This window comes from Rhinatrema bivittatum, chromosome 1 (assembly GCF_901001135.1).
Source record: "Rhinatrema bivittatum chromosome 1, aRhiBiv1.1, whole genome shotgun sequence".
Taxonomy (NCBI): Eukaryota; Metazoa; Chordata; class Amphibia; order Gymnophiona; family Rhinatrematidae; genus Rhinatrema; species Rhinatrema bivittatum.
In genome coordinates, this window is record NC_042615.1 from 284,514,277 (window position 1) to 284,539,087 (window position 24,811).

General features: G+C 45.9%; 1 protein-coding gene across 4 annotated transcripts in view; it reads left to right on the plus strand.

Moving 5' to 3' along the window:
- Positions 1-20,042: 20,042 nt before the first annotated feature.
- AUP1 (AUP1 lipid droplet regulating VLDL assembly factor) overlaps positions 20,043-24,811 on the plus strand; it is a 111,675-nt gene continuing 106,906 nt past the window's right edge. Inside the window, exon 1 of one of the 4 annotated variants that reach the window (XM_029595864.1) lies at positions 20,043-20,224. In XM_029595864.1, the coding sequence (XP_029451724.1) occupies positions 20,184-20,224 (41 nt within the window). In that variant the 5' untranslated portion in view covers positions 20,043-20,183. Of the gene's footprint in view, positions 20,337-24,811 lie in introns of all 4 variants that reach the window. The other 3 variants (XM_029595856.1, XM_029595873.1, XM_029595882.1) reach the window with 3 other exon arrangements.

The window sequence follows — 24,811 nt, forward strand, 5'->3', positions numbered from 1 at the left end:
TGCAGTACCAGAAACGCTACCTGATTTCCAGCTTTTACTTCCTCACATCTAAGGATCCTCTATACTTGTTCCAGGATTTCTTGAATTCTCTTCCTGATTTTGTCCCCACCACCTTACCTGAGAAGCTGTTCCAATCATCTCTGTGAAGAAACATTTCCTTTGTTACGATTCTGCTTGTGGGCCTAACCCACAAGCAGCCTCTCACCTCTCCACTGCCAGCCTACCTTCCCGACACCATCCCCTCATGGCCTAGAGGCTGCTGACATCTCCACCGCTGCCGTCTGTAGCGGGCCGCGCCACTGACACCGCTGCCTTCCAAGCGGCATGAGTCGGGTCCCCTTGCATCCTGAAGGGCGCCACCGAACGCTGCCTTCTTCGTGGCTAGGCCACCGCCAGCTTCCCTTCCAGGCAGCCTAGGAGCAGCTGCTGCTTTCCTTCTCCTGTGGCCTGGAGACCGCCGTCATCCACGTCCTCTTCCGCAACCAGGAGGCCGCCCCGGAGCTCCTCTTCATGCAGCCTGGGAACCGCCATCATCTTCTTTCCTTGCGGCATGGATGCCACTCTCCAAGGTCCTGCCCCCTCCTAGGCGTGTGGCTGCACTCTGTACCCTATTTAAAGGGCCAGTAGTGGGCAGTCCATCTAGACTCCTCCTGATGACGTTCCAGAGGCGTTTCCTTCTTCAGCTCTATAAAGAAGGCCTTCCTTCAGTCTGTCATTGCCTTTGCAAGGAGTTGGTTAGCTCCTGGACTCTCCTTGGTTCCAGCTCTTCGTTCCAGGAGTCTTCTCTGCTTCACCTCGCTTCTTCAAGGCACTCCGTTCTTCGTGGGAATTCCCTTGTCTTCATCTATGGTTCCTGATTCTTCACCTTCGTTCCATGTCCTGGTCTTTCGTCGGATCCTGTGTCTTCGTCCGTCTCATCTTCAAGATGTTCCTATCTTCAGATGCTCCTCCCTCTGGATGTTTCTAGTTCCGATGTTCCTGCTCCAGAGGTTCCTGTGGTTCCATGCTCCATGTCGCAGACGTCCCAGATGTCCCCGTCTAGTGGTTCCAATGTACCTGAGGTCCTTTGTTCCTGTCCTGACCCTGATGTCCTCTTCATCAGCTCTTCGTCCTGCTTTCAGGTTCCTTTTGTCCACTCTTCACCTTGCAGCGCAAGTCTCCGATGGACCCTTGCTTGTAATGTTCCTGAATCAGAGTTCTAAGTTCCGAGTCTTGAATCCTGAGTCTTGTATCTTGTTCCTGGTCGTCTAAGTTCCTTGCCTGCTTCTGTCCATGCCTAAGACTCTGCCAGAATCTGCTCCGCTTCAGCGTAGTCCGTGACCAGCCACTAGTGGCTGTGTAGGGTGTGCCCTGGTACAGGCCTCTCCTGAATCTTCGTCATGTCCTAGTTTCAACTTCCACTTCTTCGCCTGGAATCTGCTTCACGTTCATCGTGGTCCGCGGCTGTGTTGGGTGCGCTGCGATGCAGTTCTCACCCAGTACCTTCGCCTAAGTCCTGAATCCTTGCCTGAGACCTCCAAGTAACTTGAATCCTTGTCCGAGTCTTCTGAGTATCCTGAGTCTTCATCCAAGTCTTCTGAGTAACCTGTATCCCTGTCTGAATCCTATGAGCATCCTACATCTTTGTCCTCATCTGAGCATCCTGTATCTTTGTCCTCTGAGCATCCTGTATCTTCATCCATGTTTGAGCATCCTGAACCTTCATCTACATCTGAATCCTTGCCTGAGTTCCAAGTTTCATCGTCTCATCCAAGTCTCCAAATAATACCTCGTCTTGTTCCTGTTCTAATACCATCACCTGTTCTCTACCTCTGTCCGTCCCATCGCATCTGCCATTCCTAAGCGACAGATCCAAAAGGGCTATTGAGTGGCTGGAGGGCTACCCCAGAGACCAGCATTGCATTGTTGGGCCTCTTCTGATGTGATGGGTTTGGCAGAGATCAGGCTTCCTGGTCTTCTGCCTGTCTGCCTGTGCTTGAACACGTCTTTCCTCGGTGCTTCCCTGGAGTTCTCTGCAGTCGAGCCATGGTCTGGGCACACTAAATCTCCCTGGAATCAGGATCGCTCCCTAGCGCTCCCCCAACATCCTTATTTTACTTCTAAATCTATTCTCTTGGCAGGATTGCCAACTATCCATAAATTTCTGGGTTGCTCATTTTAAAAAGCTTTAAAAAAGGACTTGCCTGGGAGGAAGTGACATCACTGCCAGCAATGGCCACATAATTTATTTATTTTATTTATTTAACTCTTTTCTATACCGACTTTCATGATCTCGATCATATCAAATCAGTTTACAAACAACACGGGGTAGGGACATTAACGTAAACAATAAAAGAAAAACCAAAGTTACAATAAACAGGGTCATGTGAACTTGGAAGCTGATGTAGCTAGAAGCTACAGCTAGAGGAAGAGAAATTGTCAAAAATGTAACAAAGGTGTATAGAAGACGCCTTGAGCCATGTATGGCGAGTTCTATCTTGTCTTATGGGCATTTATCAATAAAATAGCTGAAATGAGACACCCTGATGGCAGGGGATGGGGGTAGGAAAGGGAGGGAGGGGCAGGTTAGAAGGGGGGTGGCTGAGTTAAGGGAATGCTTGTTGAAACAGCCAAGTCTTGAGATTTTTCCTGAATGTCAAACGGCAGGGTTCCATTCTGAGATCCGGAGGAATGGCATTCCAGATGGCTGGTCCCGCTGTCGAGAAAGCTCGTTCTCTGGTGGTTGTACGAAGGGTGGTTTTGAATGTGGGAGTGTGCAGAGTTCCTCTGTAAGCTTCTCTAATGGGTCTTGTAGCTCCCCGAGCTCCTCTAATGGGTCTTGTAGCTAATCTAATGGGTCCTCTAGCTCCTATAAGAACATAAGAAAATGCCATTCTGGGTCAGACCAAGGGTCCATCAAGCCCAGCATCCTGTTTCCAACAGTGGCCAATCCAGGCCATAAGAACCTGGCACGTACCCAAAAACTAAGTCTATTCCATGTAACCATTGCTAATGGCAGTGGCTATTCTCTAAGTGAACTTAATAGCAGGTAATGGACTTCTCCTCCAAGAACTTATCCAATCCTTTTTTAAACACAGCTATATTAACTGCACGAACCACATTCTCTGGCAACAAATTCCAGAGTTTAATTGTGCGTTGAGTAAAAAAGAACTTTCTCCGATTAGTTTTAAATGTGCCCCATGCTAACTTCATGGAGTGTCCCCTAGTCTTTCTACTATCCGAAAGAGTAAATAACCGATTCACATCTACCCGTTCTAGACCTCTCATGATTTTAAACACCTCTATCATATCCCCCCTCAGTCTTCTCTTCTCCAAGCTGAAAAGTCCTAACCTCTTTAGTCTTTCCTCATAGGGGAGTTGTTCCATTCCCCTTATCATTTTGGTAGCCCTTCTCTGTACCTTCTCCATCGCAATTATATCTTTTTTGAGATGCGGCGACCAGAATTGTACACAGTATTCAAGGTGCGGTCTCACCATGGAGCGATACAGAGGCATTATGACATTTTCCGTTTTATTCATCATTCCTTTTCTAATAATTCCCAACATTCTGTTTGCTTTTTTGATTGCCGCAGCACACTGAACCGACGATTTCAATGTGTTATCCACTATGACACCTAGATCTCTTTCTTGGGTTGTAGCACCTAATATGGAACCCAACATAGTGTAATTATAGCATGGGTTATTTTTCCCTATATGCATCACCTTGCACTTATCCACATTAAATTTCATCTGCCATTTGGATGCCCAATTTTCCAGTCTCACAAGGTCTTCCTGCAATTTATCACAATCTGCTACAAGACCTAATGGGTCTTGTAGCTCCCTGAGCTTCTCTAATGGGTCTTGTAGATCCCCGAGCTCCTGACCTGACCTCCATAAATCTCCTTGCATCGGGCTCTTACAGAGCAGAGCTAAGCTTCATAGACATCCCGGCACCATATCTAAGCGGCATGATGGCAGCACATAAGAAAAAGATAGATCTGCATAAATTTTCCTTCACGAACACCGCCGTGCTACTGGAGCCGAGCGCAGACTGCAGCATGCAGGCTGACCATGCGTCCCCAGAGGTGAGCAGGGATAATAGCGTTGGAGCAGGAGATGGAGTGCCAAGTCAAGCTGATTTCTTAAGCTGGTTTGGGGATCTTCGCAGCAACATGGCAGGCTTGAAAGAAGAGATTCATGGCTTGCTGGCCAAATTGAAACGGATATGGCTGACCTGGGGAGGTGGGTCGAAGAAACTGAGGTTCATTTAGAAGACCAGGCCTCGGAGTGGCGAGTTGCAAGCTGTCTCAACATAAGCTTTCGCAAACCCATACCGAGTTATTAAATCACATTGAAGACCTGGAAAATAAGTCTCGGAGAGCAAATTTAAGATTCACAGGGGTTCCAGAGAACCTTGAATTTGCTGACTGCAGACAAGTGGTGTCTAGTATTTGTGCACAAGTCTTGGGCCTACAGTTGGAGTCCCGTGAGGCACTGGTGGTGAAGTTAGAAAGGGTGCACTGGGAGCAATGTGCAATAATCGCCCCTGAGATATAATAGCATGTTTCCATAATTTCCCTCAACAGGAGGATATCATTCTTGTGGCTCAGAAGGTGGGGCCTGTGATATGGAAGGGGCACAAGGTGGAAATCTACCAATATCTGGCGATCTCTACTATTCACAAACACAGGGAGTTCAGATATGTTGCCACCATACTTCGAAATAATAACATCAAGTACCAATGGCTTTTTCCCTTTGGCTTGAGTTTTACTATCGCTGGGATCACCTCACATGTCTCTATCATCAACAAAGGCAGCAGACATTTTGCAAGCAGCAGGCATGGACGTAACCATTCCAGAGGATACCAAATTGGATAGCAGAAGCAACTGACTATGCAGTGATACCCCCAGGTGGCAACGCATGGAAAAAGGTGGCCGAAGGCTTCGGGGACATTCTGGAGGTTCACAGTCTAGAGATTGCCCAGCATGAATAGTTTGGATACTACAAGCTTTTGGCAGACTCATTTCTCCTAGGATGGAGTGTATTTTTGGCTCTGTTTAGGGCTCTTTTATGGTCTTGTCTCTTCTATATAGGGGCAAGGGGGACATTCTTCAACTTATTGGTTTTGGGTTTTTTTTTTGTTGATAGATTGGTCCGGGTCAGGGAGGAGTGGTCTGGTGGTTTGATGACTTCATTCCTCCAGGAGATGATCCACTTTGGTGGGAAGTGGACCTGTTATTGGGGGGATATGGGGGGAGGGGGCTTTGGAGGTGGGGACTTGGGATGATGGTTTTATTTGGTGGATTGGGTCTTTAGCATTTGGTGAGTGTGTACACCACAGAGAGGCGAGATATCGACATCCTATGTCAGATATCTCGGAAGGAGGGACTTATTATTTATTTATTTATTTGTTAGTTTTATATACCGTCATTCGGTAAAGCCATCATAATGGTTTATAAAATTTAAATTGTAACTCTCATTTTCTGCTATACTTTCTATATATATATTTTTTTTTCCTGCTACTTCTAGGATGGCAGGGTTACGGATAATCTCTATAAATTCTAAGGGATTAAACACCCCAGCTAAAAGAAGGTTGTTTTTCAAGAGGCACAGAGCTTGCGAGCTGTTATTTTTTGTCAGGAGACTCATTTACTGAAACATGTGGAGAGGCTGCTATGGGACCGATCATATCCACAGCAATATTTAGCTTCTGACTCAACTAAAATGAAATATTGTGGGGTGGGTATCTTATTTGCACGATCTTTTGTGGTAGATGTTAAGGATATCAGTCATGACGGAGAGGGCAGATTTATAGCTCTTAAAGTCATGATTAGTAGTGAATTGTTCATGCTTCTCACTTTATATGCCCCAAATGTTGAACAGGGCCTTTTCTTTCTACGAATATCTACTCTGCTGGAGAATTGGGCTGAGAGTCAGGTAATAGTGGAGAGAGACTTCAATCTAACTAGATACCCATAACTGGATAACTCTGGTTCCGGTGTGTGTGTGTGTGTGTGTGTGTGTGTGGTTGGGGGGGGGGGGTGTTATTTGATCTCAGAAAGGGGATTAGTGGATATCTGGTGGCTGAGGAATCAAACGCAGCGTACCTATATGTACTTCTCCCATGCATACCAGTCCTATTCTAGCATTGATTTTTTTCCTAACTAATAATTCTTTAGTGGACCTCACAACTGAGTCTGATGTGGGGACCATAACTAGGTCTGACCATGCCCCTGCCTGGCTAGATATACGATCACATAGCCAGGTGCTTGGCAACACTATTGGCATCTGAATGATCACTTATTAAATGATAAAGCTTTTGTAGATTCTCTAATGAGTGACATTGAGGAATATTTGACTATCACCCACTCAGGGGAGGTTGCACCAGGCATGGTCTGGGATTGTTTAAAGGCGGTGGTCAGAGGTAAGCTTATTTCCAGAGCTACCTTTCTTAAAAAAAGGAGCGCCACGTGGTTGCGATTAATGTAATGTATTGCCAATCTAGCTTTAAGTCATAAACGTACCTTAGACCCCAGAAGATTGGCAGAATTAGAGTCTACAAGGAGAGAACTTCAGGCATTAGATTTGGCACAGATGGCATACCAATTAGATTTGTTGAAACAACACCAATTTGAATTTTGTAATAAGGCAGGGCAGATCCTTGCCAGGATACTGAAGGAGAGAGCTGCACAATTCCTCATTACTAAAATTAAGGACCCTAAGCGGCCTTCTTATGTAAAGCAGGAGATATTAGTAATTGCTTTTATTAGTTTCTATGAGGAGCTCTATGCATCGGATGTAACTCTGAGAGAACAGGATTTAGACCATTATTTGCAGGGAGTGGAATTACCACCTGTATCAGATTAAGCCCATGAGTTTTTAAATGCAGAGATTACCCAGAGTGAGGGAGCTGAAGCTGGGGAAATCTCCAGGTCTAGATGGGTTCATGGCTAATTTCTATAAAGTATTCCATCCAGTGGTGATTCCGCCCCTGGTGGAAATGTTTAATGCACTAAGATCAAGGGGCTCGATTTCTTCTGAGTCCAGTTTGCTGGGATAACTGTATTAGCTAGAAGTGGGAGAGACCCCACACTTTGTGGTTCATACCGACCAATATCCTTGATAAATATTGATCTAAAGATCTTCTCCAAGATATTGGCAAGCAGATTGGGAAAGGTTGCTCCTCTCATTATCCATGAGGATCAGTCTGGATTTGTTCCAGGCAGATTGGCTTCTGATAATGTGCGGAGAGTTCTGGAACATGCACAGCATGGGAATATCCCTTTAATTCTTCTGGTTGTGGATGCAGAGAAGACTTTAGACAGGGTCCACTGGCTGTACCTGTTTAAAGTGTTAGAGAAAATGAATCTGGGTCCTGATTTTATTGGGTGGATCCAGTGTCTATGTGCTAACCCTAGGAGTTGCTTAAAAATTAATGGGGAATACACACTATCGTTTGGGTAAAGAGGGGTACCAAGCAGAGTTGCCCTATATTGCCTTTACTATTTACCCTCTCCTTAGAACCTTTTGCAGAAAAGGTGAAATATAATTTGCAACTTCAGGGGGTGCAGGTGGGATCACATCATTGTAAGCTTTCTATGTTTGAGGATGATCTACTATTCTCAATGGCTAATCTGGAATCCTCTTTCCAGGTCTTGCTACAGGATATGAGAGCGTTTGGTAAAGTCTCCGGTTTTAAAGTTAATGAGCATAAATCGGAGCTCTTAAATACTTCTGTACCAAGTGATCTCTATGAACGCATTGGGGCTAATCTCCCATTTTGTGTAGCTAGGAGGTGGGTAAAATACTTAGGGGTAAAAATTGGGGCTAAGGCAAAGGACTTGTTTGGGCTTAATTATACTCCTTTGCTTTCTAGTATACAAAACAATTAAGATAAATGGGAAAGAAGGGGCTTTTCATGGTTTGGCAGAATCGCTATTGACAAAATGAATGTGTTGCCTCATTTTTGTTATTTTTTCCAAACTTTGCCTGTACAGGTGCCAAACTCAATGTTGACCCTGTGGCAGTGTAAGCTTCTCAGATTTATCTGGAAATGTTGGCCACCGAGAGTTGCTAAATCAGTTCTCTATCAAGATAAATTATGAGGGGCGTTGCAAATTCATTTGCTGTAATATTATGCCACATCTCAACTGAGTGCGTTCATACCTTTATTTATTTATTTATTTTTATATACCGGTGTTCGATTTTACATATCACATCGATTTACATTTAAATAAAATTTGCAGGAACTCATGCGTTACCTTTGTCAAATACATTAAACATTTAAATATGGGGATTGTTAACAAGGGATATAAAAGAACATGGGGAATGGCTAACACTACAGGATGCACGAAGGGGTGCACAAAGGGGAGTGCTCCTTTGTTGCGCCCCTTCGGCACGCGACGCCTGGTGTTCTGGCGCCGTTTAACATCCGTCACAGTCCTCAGTGACATCAGAGGGGGCGAGTCTCCCGATCGAGGATCACACACTGCCCCTCCCCCTCTCAGTTCCAGATGGATTATTTCACCTTTTTTTTTCTTTCTTTCTGTCTTTCTCATCATTGTTAGTTATTTCAGGGAGCCCGGTGGTGATGGTGTGTGGCATCCCTGTGCTCTATAGCTGGCAGCTGGATCATATCTTCAGTAGTCTGGACTGGATTGGCCACATTGTACTATTCTGTTGCCATCTACTATGTAAGGCACTTGATAATAAGGATGATAAATGTATGCCCTTGTTCCACAGCCAGGTCTGATAGGATAACCATCATGAACATTTAGGAGATTTTTATCTGTCCATAGTACCTGTAGTTTATGGTTATGTCCCATCTCAATAAAGACATAGCAGAACTGCAGGAAACCGAAATCACATGCCGAGGAAAAGGCGAAAGACTCCTTGGCCACCGCTCCGGCGAGTCTCTCTCAGCGTGTCTCGGGGAGAGGGGTTGAGGTGCCACCGAGGGTCCCTTCAAACGTAGGGAAAACAAAAAAATAGACACCACCACAAAAAAGGCACAAGAGCCAGGAGGCGGCAACAGTACGAGAAGAGTGTCCTGGCCCGTTTCTCACTCCGGGTGTATGCGCCTGCCCAGAGCAGTTACCATTAAAATTGTCAGGAGACTCTGTGTGTAATGGGGAACCCCTCTCTTCACGGAAGACGCAGCTCACGCGCACCCCTGCCCCGTCTCTCTCACACACAGATTATGCGAGACTCTGACACATCGGGCGGGTGCGCTAGCGCAGAGCTCCACAGACAGCCCTGCCGGAAATACGTAACTCCTGCCACTTTCCCTTTTTTCCGGATGTGGGGAACTGAAACCATGGGCTTGTATAGCTGAGCAGGGTGCTGGAGACCTTCTGATACACATTAAAGCCTGGTAACAGGGAGGAATCAACCTTTCTAGTTTATTGCACTTCTCTAGATTAATTTATCAGATCTGGGGGAACTGGACGTCAAGATTGGTGGGAGATAAGCATGCCTAGCATATGACTTCCTTTCTTTTTGAGAGATCCTTCCCTCCTGGGACAGACCCAAGGGGGATTGAACGCTGGAGGGAGAAGGGTTTGTTTAAATGGGAACAACTGTGGGATGGCCAAACACTTTTAACCTTTAACAAATTATGACAAGCGTATCAGGTCTCAGAATCAGATCTTTTTGCTTAGAATCAGATCATTAATTTTTTCACTTCCTCCAAGGTTGGGCAGGAGCTTAAAAAGGGTAGATCCCCTCTTTGAACATTATTGTATGTGAGCTGTTAAGCTCACTAAACCTATTTCCAAGATTTATGCTCTATTAAGAAGAGAACCCCAGAGGAAGATGGCATATCAAATCACTTGGGAACGAGATCTAGGGGGTATTTTTGAGGATAAAGAATGGGATCAATGTTTTTTCACAGTTAATAGGTGCTCAGTATCCTGTATGATAAAAGAAAATGGATATAAGGTACTCTACAGGTGGTACCTAACCCTGCGAGACTGAGCAAGATGTTCAAGGGTTCAGATGATAAATGTTTGAAGGGTTGTGGAGCAAGGGGTACCTTTCTAATTTTTGTGGAGGGAATGCCCGGCAATTGGAAAATTATAGGAGGCCATGCTTGATTTCATTTGGTCATTGGAGGGTATTAAAGTGCCCAAAGATCCCAAACATCCCAAAGTTTGCCTCTTGTGCATACCAACAGTTGTGGGGCCGGTGTCCTTTAAGCATTGGGTGCAATAAATAGTCACAGCTGCTAGATGTGAAACTGCTTACTGGTGGCGAAGACCTGATGTTCCATCCCTAACTGACGTGCAATCTAGAATACAAAGGGTGCACTATTTGGGAAACTTAACGGCTATGTGCAACAATCGGGTGGCCAGCTTTGAAAAAAAATCAGGCAACCCTACTTAAGATGGAAATCTAGGTTCACTGTGTGACTGTTTAATCTGGGTGACAGTGTGGGTAGGGGGATGGTCCCTAAATGTGGTAACCTTGATACTCATTCTTTTTCGTGAACATCCAAGGTCTCACTATTGGAATGCCTATTGTTCTGGCACTTCTATGTAGCTGGTCTGTCTATATCTTCACTATTAGTTACTTACTGAGGAGTATGTATCTTCCCTCTGTATTGCTATTCTCGTATACATTCTTCTTAGGTACCTGTATCAGCTTGTATTTGTATGTACCTCAATCCATCAAGTGTATGGAATAGGAAGGGGGGGTTTGGTGGGGGCATACAATGACAAGTCAGCACGAATTTTGCAAACTTTATTACATAGTTATTGTACTCAGGCTTTGTTCACTATTGTTGTGTTACGGTTTTTCTCTATTGGCTAATAAACATTAAATTACAAAAAAACCCAAAAAACTTGCCTGTAATGTCCATAATAATCTTAACATCACTGCTTATCTTCTGTCTCCCTCTTTCTCTTTGGGTGGTGCAGTCCCTTATAAAATTGAAAAGTGCAAGCTGTGGCTTGACCATGCATCTCTGTTCCAATCCCCTCTAACATCATCATTGTCCAAGTAGTTGGAAGTAATGCATGGTCCAGTCACTGTCCATGCTTTTCAAATGTAAAAGGGACCACTACAGCTATGGGAGAGAGATTAACTGCTGGGAAAAAGAGAGACTGACCACTGGAGAGACTGACCATGTGCATTGCTGCCCATCTTTAGGCAGAGGGACAGAATCTCCAGGTTTGCAACAAGGTAAGTGCTCTGTGGGATGGTAGGGGACACCTTCCCTCACTTCTTGCTCCAAGTGTCTGAGTAAAGATGGTCTGATATGTATTTTTAATGCAGGAATGATGCCTCTGATGTGCAAATGAAGGGTCTGACTTAAAGCAGTGGTAGTAGCTCCTGCTCCAGTAAGTCCAGTGGCAAGAATAGAACAGCATCTGCCATGAGACCATTCTTGTCCCAGGCCCTCTCACCTTGAGATGTCTACCTCAGAGGACAAGCAAACTGGTAAAATCCATTTTTTCCATCTGGGAATGAGAAAGTATGTGACCTTTCTCCCTGCCTCTTCTGGTCCCCTCCCCTCCTCTTCCAGAGGTGCCAGATCTCTCCTCATGTCCAACCTATGTCTCTTGAACCAAGAAAAATCATAGACTGCTGAATGAGTGCCCTTGACTGAGGGCTTTCCCATTTCACACTCCATAACCCATGGGGATCTGCACTCTTTTTGGATAAATGGCATGCATGGGAGGGATTCATTCCAAACTTGTACCTCCCACTCCTAGGGCCCAGCAATGAATGGATTGCATAAAGCATAGAATAGTCCAATGGAATGGCGTGATTTTAGTCCAAGTATCTCCTGTGTCTAAATTTCACTTTTTGTATTTTGAATAATCTATATAAATAAAAATGTAAATGTTTGTTTGTTCAAAATCTTAAATCTCCGAAAGTTCTTCACCGATTGCTTTGAAATTTTGACACAATATTGCATTCGAATATGCGCGTGTTTTTATATACCTATATTATATAGATGTCACACCTGTGACAGGTAAAACCATGTTTTTTTGGAAAAACAGCACCATCTGTTGGACTTTAAAGCAACACACGCTATCTACAATATAAATGGGCTCTAACCGACGGACCGCAAATGCGCAGTAGAGAGCAGCTCTACCGCGCATGTGCGGACCACAGAGCTCTGCACTACGTGCTGGGTGTCACAGAGGGGAGGAGGAAAGGGCAGACGAGTCACCGCTCTGAGAAACGGCTCAGCCCATTCCTCCGCCGCTGGGGAAGGGGGGAGGGAGGGAGTAGGGAGTAGGGACTGCCGGACAGTTACACACAGGAGGAGGAAAGGGTAGAAGAGTCACTGAGCCAGTCCGTCCACCGCCGGGGAAGGGGGGGGGGGGGGGGGGGGGGGGGAGGGAGTTGGGACGGCCGGAGCAGAGCTAATGCGCATTGTGAAATTAAACCAGACTGAGCCACGGCAACGTGTGGCTGGGTACAGCTAGTTAAAAATAAGTCCAGTCTTTCAATTTAGAAACCATTCTTATTCATAGTGAATTGCTTTTTAACCTTTCTTTGTTGTTTTTTGATCTTTTAGAGATTAGCAGAAATGATTTTTTAGGGGCTGGCAGAGATGAGTCTGGGTTATAGTAGGGACAGCTGTATTGATAGTGAGCACCACTGATGCTGATCTTGCAGCCAAAGTAAAAAATATTTTTAATCAATCCCAGTGTTTTGTAGTATGAGTCTGCACCACACTCATTGCCTGGTGACATACCTTTTCCTAAAAGGAGTGGAAGGTGAAATTTAAATTTAGCTGTTAATTTCCTTTCCTTTAGTCCTGCCAGATCAGTCCAGACAAGAGGGTTATGTCCCCCTTGCTAACAGATGGAGGCAGAGAGGAAAAAAAAAAGCACTAGGTTGATTTCACTATCCTTATAGCGGTCTGGAGCTACCTTCAGCAATTCAGTATCCTATGTGAAAGAAAAGATAATCAAAGACAAATCAATTGTAGTTTACAAAATCACCAACACAACCACAAGCTGATGCAGCCAAGAAATCCATGGTTATTAACCCAGGAATTAGATCAGGTACCACTGTGTCCAAATCAGACAACCTATGTCTAAGATACCCTGGTCCCACCTCCCATACTGAGATCTAATTAGGCCTAACGGATACCCACGTGTGTGATGATTACTTTCAGTCATCCTCTGTTCTGTCAGTCTTTCCAGTCTTGTGATCAGACTCTTAATCTCTTGGGATCTCCAGTTACACTGGGCCCCTCAAGTCGAGACAGTATTCTGTGAGAACACGGCATGGTCCATGTGTTCATTGTGACCTCATGACCTCCATCATTTCTGAATAGGTTTGAATTCATTCCAGATGTCTCCCAGAAACCATTCAAGCTCGGGTCAGTCTGAGTTCCTTGTATGCCAGAAGTTTCAGTTAGGCCAGAGTCAGCTAAGGATTCTGGATAAGCTAAGTAAACCAAAGTCTTCATGTTAGGCTTCCCATATCTCAGTAGGCAGTTCTGCAGGAATTCCAAAATCGCAGGAATTTTGACTGAGCGTGGAATGATGTTGCGGTCCTCGCACCAGGCTTCGAATAATCTCCAAATCCTTATGTATGTTAAGGATGTGGAGAACTTGCGTGCTCGGAGTAGGGTGTCAATTCCTGCCCCCGAGTATCCGCTCTTCCTTAGGCGAGTCCTCTCAATAGCCAGACTGTAAGAGAGAATCGAGCTGGATCTTCGTGGAGGATCGGTCGCTGTTGGAGCAGGTCTGTGTATGGAGGTAGCGGAAGGGGGCTCCCTGTCAGCAGTCTTCTTGGCCAGTCCGGAACCATTAGAAGTACTGGTCCCCTGTGGTGTTCTATCATGTGGATGATTGCGCCCAATAGGGGCCACGGTGGGAAGGTGTATTACAGAGTCTCCTGTGACCAGGTCTGTACCAGGGCATCAATTCCCTGGGACTGGGATTCCCGCCTGCGGCTGAAGAAACTAGGCACTTGGGTGTTTGACCAGTTTGCCAGGAGGTCCATGGTTGGTGTTCCCCAATGGTTTACTATCAATTGGAATGCTGTGGTTGACAGCCTCCATTCTCATGGGTCTAGACTTTCTCTGCTGAGGTAGTCTGCAGCGACGTCTTTCCCGGTGATGTGGCGGCCGAGATCTCTTGAAGATTCACTTCCGCCCATGACATTAGGAGGTCTATATCCAGAGTCACCTGTTGGCTTCTGGTTCCTCCCTGACGGTTGATGTAGGCCACTGTTGAGGCGTTGTCCGACATTACTCTAACCGCTTTGTCTTGGAGTCTGTGACTGAACCTTAGGCAGGCTAGTCTGACTGCCCGGGCTTCTAGGCGATTGATGTTCCATCCCAATTCTTCTTTGTTCCATTGCCCTTGGGCGGTTAGCTCCTGGCAGTGTGCTCCCTATCTTCGTAGGCTGGCATCCGTGGTGAGTAGGATCCAGGTTGGTGAGGATAGTCTCGTTCCCTGGCTCAGATGAGCTTCTTGTAGCCACCATCGTAGTTGGGCCCGAACTCTGTCCGGGAGCTGAACACGTACGGTGTAGTTCTGGGACAGTGGATTCCATCGTGATAGTAGTGAGCGTTGTAGGGGGTCTCATGTGAGTTCGTGCCCATGGCACTACTTCCAGTGTAGATGCCATGAGGCCAAGGACTTGTAGGTAATCCCATGCTGTGGGGCGAAGTTCGCTCAACAGGGTTTGTAACTGGGTCATCAGTTTTGATCTCCTTGTCGGTGTCAGGATGACCTTGTCTTGTTTGGTGTCGAACCGGACTCCCAAGTATTCTAGAGATTGGGAGGGCTGCAGGCAGCTCTTGTTTGTGTTGACCACCCACCCAAGGCTCTCCAGTAGAGTTTTGACTCTGTTGGTTGCCTGGTGGCTTTCCTCTGGGGATTTCGCCCTGATCAGCCAATCGTCTAGATAAGGGTGTACGCGGATTCCTTCCTTCCTCAGTGTTGCTGCCACCACCACTATGATCTTGGTGAACATCCAGGGTGCAGTGGCTAACCCGAAAGGTAGTGTTCAGAACCTGTAGTGACGGTCCAGGATCGAGAAGTGTAGAAAACGCTGATGCTCTTGATGGATCGGAATGTGTAGGTAGGCTTCCGACAGATCCAGGGATGTAAGGAACTCTCCTGGTTGTACTGCCCTTATTACCAAGCGTAGGGTTTCCATGCGGAAGCGAGGAATCTTCAGGTGACGGTTGACCACCCTGAGGTCTAGGATGGGTCTGAACGTTCCTTCTTTCTTGGGGACGATAAAATAGATGGAATAATGACCAGTATTTATTTGTTGTGGAGGCACCGGTGTTATAGCCTCTAAGGCTAGCAATCTGGTCAGTGTAGCTTCCACTGCCATTATCTTGGAAGGGTCGTGGCAGGTAGATTCTACAAACTTGTCCGGAGGGAAATGGTGGAAATCCAGGTAATATCCCTCTCGAATGATGGATAGGACCCACTTGACCGAAGTTCTCTCGACCCATCTTTGGTAGTATAGGGCAAGTCTACCCCCTATGGCTTCTTCCTTTGGATGGGTCAGCTGATTTTCATTGTGGGGTGCGGCTGGGGCTGAGCCTGAGCTGGCTCCCTTTTTGTTGTGCTTGTTCCGAAAGGACTGGCTCCGGCCTGCAGGGCGGGCCGCTTGATATGTGCTTCTATATGGGTTGAAGCGCTGTGATCCTCTGCCCCTGGAGGTTCGGGGGAAGGATCGCTGGTTTCTCTTATTCCTGTCCTCCGGTAGCCGCGGCAGTGGGGACTCGCCCCATTTGTTGGCTAGTTTCTCTAGTTCGCTTCCAAACAGGAGTGTTCCCTTGAAAGGCATCCTTGTGAGTCTCGTTTTGGAGGATGCGTCGGCCGACTAGTTTCGGAGCCAGATTTGTCTTCTGGCTGCCACGGCTGATGACGCTCCTCTAGCTGCGGTGTGTACCAGATCAGAAGCGGCATCCACGAGGAATGATACTGCTGGATCCAGGGCCTCCCCAGGAGTGTTGTTCCTGGTCTGTACTAAGCAGGCGCGGATCTCCACGGCACAGCAGGCCACGATCTGTAAAGACATAGCGGAGACGTCAAAGGACTGTTTGAGGATAGATTCCAGACGTCTGTCTTGAGCATCCTTGAGTTCTGCTCCTCTCTCCACCGGGATAGTAGTGCGCTTCGAGACCGCGCAGACCATGGCATCCACTTTTGGACATGCCAGGAGATCTTTGGCGGCTGGGTCCAGAGGGTACATGGCTGCCAGAGCCCGCCCCCCCCCCCCCCCTTTGAACGTAGTTTCCGGGACATCCCATTCCAGGTCAATTAGTTGCTGGATGGCTTGTAATAGTGGGAAATGGCGGGAGGTCTGACAGAGTTCCTCTAGTAGGGGGTTCGTCTTAGGTTCCCCCAAGGCACTTGTGCCCGGGATAGCAAGCTCTTTTAAGCTGTGTGTGACCAGGGCTGGAAGCTCGTCCTTGGTGAAGAAACATCTCATGGTTCGATGGGGCTCTGTCCCCGGAGGGAGTTCCCTTCCTCCAGGGGTTCTGAATCCTCATCCGAGTTGTCCGTGTCCCTGAAGGTGGGGCTTCTGGGCAGTGGCATCACTTCCCTGGGCATAGAGGGTCCCGGGATGTTGAGGTCCTCTGGTGGAGCCTGTGGCTGTATTATAGGAGGCCCCGGGTGCATGTGGACGAAGATATGCAGACCTTTGAAGAATTCCACCCAGGGTCTAGACTAAGGGGTGCCGTGACCCTGGGGAGCCCCGTTTGAGGGGGGGTCCCGCTGTGCAATGCTAGGTCCGGCGTACTGCTCAAGAGGCTGGAAGCAGGTACTGGCTGGGGAGTGCCATGAGTTGGATCCCCTATGGCCTCTTCGCACAGTATACACAGGGCCTTGGCCTCCTCATGCTGTGCAGCTCTAATGTGGCATGCTGGGCAAAGGCCCTGAGCCTTGAGTTTCTTTTCCGGTGGTGCCATGATTTGTGCGCGTAAAATACAGTCGTGCGCTCCAGTGCGTCGAAGTTGTGCGCGTAGGTTTGGTGCGCGCTCAGGGAGATATATGCACGGTACTTGGGCGCGCGACGTTGTACGCACAAGGTATTTGTGCGCACGGCTCGCCTCTGTGCGCACGGCTTGCCTCTGTGCGCACGGCTCAGAATGGCGGACAGGGCGGTGAAGCGATCAAAATGGTGACTGCGACCACGTGGACAATATGGCAACCACCTCGGAGGGTCTCCACGTGGGAGGGCCCTCGGATCTGACCGGAGTCTAGCCCTGCTAGGGCAGATCAACCTGGTGGCACTGGTCCCAGCTGGCGACCTGTGCAACTCCTCGAGCTTCGGAGACCGGAGACTTTTAAGTAGATTTCTATCTTACCTTGTCTCGGCGCTTCCTGGTCTCGTTCCGGGCGGTCTCCAGCTGCGGGGGGAGAGGGAAAATACCTTCACCGCCGAGCTCGAGGTTGCACCCGCTGCTTCTCAGCCTCACCTGATTTTGGGGGCTAGGTCCCTGCTGAGGCTCGGCCGCTGGACCGAGGCTTACCTCCGAGGGATCGCGGAAATCACCTCGGGAATTCTCAACTGGGGGAGGGACCCAATGGGTGTCACCGCAGGAGAGCGGGGCTCAACTGTAGAGGTAAGATTTCTTCTTATTTTGGTTTTCTTTGGTATAATTACTTTAATGCTGTGCGAGCGTGCAGAGTCCCTAACTGCTATGGAGACAGAAAATACTGAAGAGCTGCACTTCCTGCAGGGGTATATGTACTAGGACTGACGTCAGATTGAAATCTGATCCATCTCCAACTACTATCAGGAGTACACTATACCCATTGGTCCTGAGTCCATCTGCTACACGATAGGAAATACCCCTTTATCTAAATGAGCCTTCTCCTCCTAAGAAGGGTTAGGTTTATCCAAATGAGGATCCCGTACAAAATTAAAGTCACCTCCCACCACTAACCCAGTCTCTGAATGAGGGAGCAGCAGTTTATAAATTATACAAAAAAAGGTATGGTCATAATTATTAGGCGCATAAAGGTAACATAGAATTAAAGGTATGCAGAAAAGTTCAGCTACCGAAATTGCATAGCATCCCTTAGGATCTATTAATTCCTGTTTAACCATTAAAGGAAGATTTTTATGGATGAGTATCGCTACTCCCACAGAACAAGAAGTAGCTGAAGCATTTCTTCAAGTTCCAATGTTCACTATCGCTAAGGTGGGTTTCTTGCCTGCCTGTTTTTAAGCACACTAATTATCTTTATTCATATATTTTAAAAAGATTTTATTATGAATTTTTGCCAATCTATAGCCAACCTTTTTTTCAAATTCTCTTTTATCACTGTTTTACATTTAACTTGTCAATGCTTATGCTTTTTCCTATTTTCTTCAGAGAGATTCTGCTTCCAATTTTTGAATGAAAATCTTTTGGCTAAAATAGCCTCTTTCACTTCACATTTTAACCACATTGATATTCGTTTGGCCTTCCTTCCACCTTCCTTAATGCGTAGAATACATCTAGACTGCACTTCTAAGATGGTATTTTTTAACAATGTCCACACCTGTTGTACTATCTTAACCTTTGCAGCTGCACCTTTCAGTTATTTTTCTATTTTTCCTCATTTTATCAAAGTTTCCCTTTTGAAAGTTTAGTGCTAGAGGATTACCAATGTACAGGCCGATACAGTACTGTTAACCTGCGTTTGGACGCGCGTTTGACGGGCTAGCTTTACCCTTTATTCAATAAGGGGTAATAGCGCGTCGAAAACGCATGTCCAAACCCCCCCCCCCCCCCCCGAAACTAATAGCGCCCGCAACATGCAAATGCATGTTGATGGTCCTGTTAGTTATTCCCGCGCAATACAGAAAGTAAAATGTGCAGCCAAGCCACACATTTTACTTTCAGAAATTAGCGCTTACCCAAAGGTAGGCATTAATTTCTCTCGGCACCAGGAAAGTGTACAAAAAAGCAGTAAAAACTGCTTTTCTGTACACCCTCTGACTTAATATCAGGTCCCAAAAGTTAAAAATAATAAAAAAAAATTTTAAATCGGCCCGCGGCTCGAAAACTGGACGCTCAATTTTGCCGGCATCTGGTTTCCAAACCCGTTGCTGTTAGTGGGATTGAGAACCTACGCCAGCAAAATTGAGTGTCGGCTGTCAAACCCACTGACAGCCGCCGCTCCTGTCCAAAAAGAGGCACTAGTGTCCCTAGCGCCTCTTTTTACCACGGGCCCTAATTTGAATAAATTTTTTTCTGAATCGCACGCACAGGAGAGTGGCCTGTGCACGCGCCAGGCCACTCTCTCCCGCGATTTTTACTGTATCGGCCTATAAGTAGGTCTTGCTCTGTAACTAGCATTATCTCCTTCTGGCCACCAGGGATAATCTTTTCAAGCACATCAATTTACCAACTGAAGTGCAAGATAGTACTTCAACACCCCCTCCTCTGCTCGTTGCAGTCTGATCTTCTCCATCCTTTCTTACATTTTTATAATAACCGATAACTTCAAAATCCTTTGTTACACTGGAGGCTTATTAGCAGCCATTAAACAAAAAATAACTGCAAAATCAGGAGCCCATGCAATAAAGTGCGCTCAGCTTAGGACGAGCTAGACTGGCACTCGATGCAATAAGGAGATTAGCACGTCCAAAACAAGCACAAACAAATGCATAGCCGATAGCGTCTATCATATGTACATTCCAAGTAGATGAAGCTATTAGCTATTACTGCCCCCCCCCCCAAGAAACTGCAGGGCGCCCAACACACATTTTAAATGCGGCAAATTTAACTCCAGCCCCACAGATTGCGTAAAGTCAATTCGTGAGTCAAGGGGTCATGAAAAATGTTGAAAAATAAATGTACATTGGCTTGATTTAAAAATAAATAAATAAATAAATAAATAAATAAAATACATCTTATGGCCCCACAATTTAGAATCCCATAGAAACGAAGCCCCGGAACTTCCAGGTCCTAGCACCTAACCTACTAGAACCCTGGCAAAAGGAATAGAGCACCGCGCTACCAAGTATGTCACTTCTCTCGCTCACTCACATACCACGTGATACTAACCTGCGCGAGCGCACACGCCGGCAGCAATCCTTTGCGACGTTTACGCCGGGAGTTGTAGTTTCCTGTCGTGTCTCTCCGGGCCGCGTCACGCTTCCGGAAAGGGTCTATCCCCCCGGCGTGCTCCGCGCGCGCGCTAATAAGTGGCGGCGGGTGAGATGTCGGGCTGTGGCGCGTGAGGGTGGCCGGGCCGGGCGGGAGAGCGATGGAAGCGCCAGCGGCGGAGAGTTTGTTCGACGTGCGGAGGTGGGTGAGTGCGAGGAAGAAGGGGCGGCCGGCCTGCCTGACGGGTCTCCCCTGCCCCTTTTCCCTGCTTCTGATCGCGTAGCGCGGGGTGAGGCCGCTGCGTCTCCTACCGGTAACCTCTGCTATTCGCCGCCTCCTTTGCACTCCGGTTTCCGATAACTTTATTGGCATGACAATTTTACATGTGTTCCTGAAGGGGGAAAGCAGGGAGGGTACTAAAATGACAGGTTTCCACACTGTGCCGGAGTTCGGGGGGGAAATGTGAAGGTGCCAGAGATAAGGCAGCCAAGCTCCGCTGCTGGGGAGGTGCATTCGTTCATTTGGGTTTGTGAATACTTCCTGGAGTACCACAATTCCCACTCTTGGCATTGGGGGGAGGTGTTTCCAGGTGTGTCTTTGGCGTAGCGTGCTTGGGACTACGGAGGTCAGACACTGTCAGGTTTAGTTACAGCAAAAAGGTCCTGTCGCCACTTTTTTTTTTTCTTTGAATAGTTTATTTGACAATGGAGACAACTTTTTTTTTTTTTTGTCTGATAACTTTTGATAACTCCATTTATTTAGCCACCCCGTCCCTCTCCAATGAGGAAAAATTAAATTGTAGCACTAGGGTGCTGCCCCACATCAGAGTCCCACGCGGGCCTTTTCCTTGGACCACTAGTAAGTGGACTTGAAAACAAAAAAAAAAATCTTTAATTCTTCTTCATTTTATTTTTAAAGAAAGTGATATGGCTGTAACAAGATGTACATTTCTCTTAACTTGGATAACTGTAAAATTAAGAACAAAAATTAGAACAAAAAAAGCGAGGTATATATAGCCAACAAGAAGTGAAAGTCAAATACTGCTTGTACGTTTTAGTGAGTGTAGCCTGATTCAGAAATTGTGCAACTCTATTGCCATACCAGCAGTTAGTTGGATTATGCATTATATATGCTCTCGTTAATATGTAGCTAGCTAAATCCTTTACAAAAGTGTGTACCTTATTGTAATATTTTAATTTTAAGTGCCTTTTTTTTTTAAGCTTTCTTTCCAAAAGAAAAGGCTTATGAGATCAGTGTATTTATCCCTTACCCCCAAGAGCATTTTATTATTGTTCTACAAACAGATTTTCAGGACATGTCAGCGGGAATATGAGAAATGTAACAGGGGATTTAGATGTAATATTTTGCCAGGTGGACTTTTTTTTTTTTTTTAAGATTTCTGGGACTTTTAAACATTTAAAAAAAAAAAGATTACTTTCCTAGTTTTCTAATACTCTTTTAATGAAGGATTGTTTCAAAGGGATTGCATTTCTAATAAAATTGTGATTTTTATGCATTTTGAAATATTTTTGATCTGTACACTGTTTCTGTGACTTATTATGATGTAAAATTGCCATCTGTGTTCTTATTGTTTAACTATTAGATTTTGTATCAGGTGGAGAATGCTTTATTATATTTAAACTGCTTTATTAAATAGGTATGTAATAGAAAATTTATTTTTTGATCCACTTGTATGGATGTGGCTGCTTCTTTTAGTTTTTGTGGCTTTTGTTTGCTTGCCTATAGGGAGCAGCATGGTCAGTAGAAAAAAGGAGGCAATAGCGCCTCTGTTTAGGCCCTTGGTGAGACCTCATTTGGAATACCGTATACAATTCTGGAGTCTCTCCCTTCAAAAGGATATACACTGTTTGGAATCCGTCCAGCGAGTGGCTACTAAAGTTGTCTGTCTTTATTTTAAAGCATATTGGGACAGACTTACAGATTTAAACATACCTTACCTAAGAAAAGGCAACACTGAAAATATTATACCAGGCCTAAAGGCACCAATACACCTTCTGTTATGAAAACAGAGCAAGCCAGGCTACTATAGAGCCCTCACAGAAACTACACGCCAGCAGAAAACCTCGCCTGAATTGCATGTGCTGACCCTCACCTAACAAAGAATAAAGAAACCAAAACACATAACTAGAAGCATGCAGACAAAAACTGAATTGGAAACCACAACAAGCCAGAGTCTCTGTATGCAGTGTAACAAAGGAAAAAAAGAACCATCACCAGTCCTTATAAAACAGATCAAGAAATATAAAATCAGTAGCATCAAAACCATAATAACAAAAAGAACAGATTATTTAAAAAGCTGATGAATATCCAATAATTAAAAACTCATATAAAAAATTTCTAGATACCAATAAAATATTTCAAATAGACATGAAGGCCCAATGATGAAAAAAAAGATACAAAAAATGTTTTGCTCTGTATACCTGGGAACATTTGATATCCAGGTGCCCTGAGATTGTTTTGAATTAGCAGGAGGAGGGATGGTTTGCTTGCAGCTTTCTCCTCTCTCTCACACTGGCTCTCAATCACTCAAATATACACATGCTTTTTCTCTCTCACGTATTTAGGCTCTTAATTAACATTTACACATGCTGTCTCTTTTTCACGCTTACACACAGACTTTCAATCACACACACAAATGCTGTCTTTTTCTCTCACACTCAGACTCTCATTCACATGCTTACACATTCTTGCTCTCAATCACATACTCCCTCACCTAAACCAGCTCTGTCACACACACGCACGCTCTCTTACTTATACACAGGCTCTTAATCGTACATATACATGATCTCTCGCACACAAAGGATCTCAATCACACACATTCTCTTTCCCATATACAGGTTCTCAACCATTCACATATATGCTGTCTCACTCACACAGGATCGCAAACACACATGCTTGCTCATTCACTCACGCTCTTCCCCCCCGAACTAGCGGCAGCAGCCTCCTTCACTTTCAGCCCTCTTGGAGAAAGGAATCCCATCGGTTGTGAGGGCTGACTTTGTTCCTCATTTTACTCCGAGCTGTGCTGTTCAGGCCCTGCCTCTTCTTTGGGCTGATGCTGCCCACACTAACATGGTCTCTTCTTCCTGCGCTTGCACCTACTCTTCCGGGCCGTGGTGTTGGGAAGAAGAGAGCATGCCCGTGCCGCTGACTTCAGCTGTCCTGCCGCGTTCCGCCCGGGCTACCCATTTAGCTCAGGTAGAGGGAACAGCTGGATCAGTGGTGGACCGGGAAGTGTGGCGACACACCTGCATGTGCTTGGCAACTCACTGGTCTGTTGCGACACACTGGTTGAGAACCGCTGCCCTAGAGCAGTGGTTCAAACCTGTGTCAGTGAACCCCCAGGGGTCCGCCAGGCCACAGTGAGACAGTCTGTGAGCTGTGGGAAAAGATGGAAAAGCCTTCACCAAGAAGAAGTTCAATAAGCTGCCGCTGGACCCCCATCCTATGGCAGCTGAAGAGTGAAGAAGGCCCGACAGGCTGCCGCTGCATCTCATCCCACAGGTGGCAGAAGAACAAAGGCTACTGGCACACTTCATCTTGCAAGCCGTGGGGCTGCCAGCACACCCCATTTTGCCAACGGCAGAAGAATGAAGCAGGGTGCAGGGGCTGCTGGTAGGCTGCGTGAGGAGGAAGCGTGGTGAGAGGGGATGCAGATGAGAGGACCTGTGTGAATGAGAGAATGGGACCTTGTGTGTGTGAATGAGAGAGCATCTACATTTGAGTGCCAGGAAATGTGTATGTGAGAGCATGCATAATTGACAGAGGGAGTGTCTGTATGAGAGCAAGGCAGCGTGGTGTGAGCATGTGAGAGGGAGCATGTATGTATGAAAGCATATGTGAGCATCAGTGGATCAGAGGGAGCATATGTGTGAGCATGTGCATATGAGAGAGGGAATGTGTTTTTGAGAGTATGTCTGTGATGGAGGTAGTGTGATTGTTCAGCTTGGAGAAGAGACGGCTGAGGGGGGATATGATAGAGGTCTTTAAGATCATGAGAGGTCTTGAATGAGAAGATGTGACTCGGTTATTTTCACTTTAGAATAATAGAAGGACTAGGGGGCATTCCATGAAGTTAGCAAGTAGCACATTTAAGACTAATAAGAAAATTCTTTTTCACTCAACGCACAATAAAGCTCTGGAATTTGTTGCCAGAGGATGTGGTTAATGCAGTTAGTGTAGCTGGGTTCAAAAAAGGTTTGGATAAGTTCTTGGAGGAGAAGTCCATTAATGGCTATTAATCAATTTTACTTGGGGAATATCCACTGCTATTAATTGCATCAGTAGCATGGGATCTTCTTAGTGTTTGGGTAATTGCCAGGTTCTTGTGGCCTGGTTTTGGCCTCTGTTGGAAACAGGATGCTGGGCTTGATGGACCCTTGGTCTGACCCAGCATGGTAATTTCTTATGTTCTTATACAAAACAGGAAGCATGTTTGTGTGAGCATTGTGAGAGAGCATGTGTATGTGAGTGAGAATGAATGTGTGTGTTTGATAGGAGAAAGTTTGTGTGCCCTCCTCCCCATCCCTACTAATCCAGGGTGACTGGAAATCAGAACTTTACAAGGTATGTATAATGGACATTTTTTTAAAATCCTTATTGTAATTGTTGGGTGTCTGTTTTGAAATATTTTATTGATGTTTGGAAGATTTTTATGAGTTTTTAATTATTGAATGTTCTATTCATTAATTGTTTTCACTTTCTTTTTATTGGTATGGTAATGTGTGTTTTTTTTACATTGTTGCAGTCTATACAGAATTTGGCTTT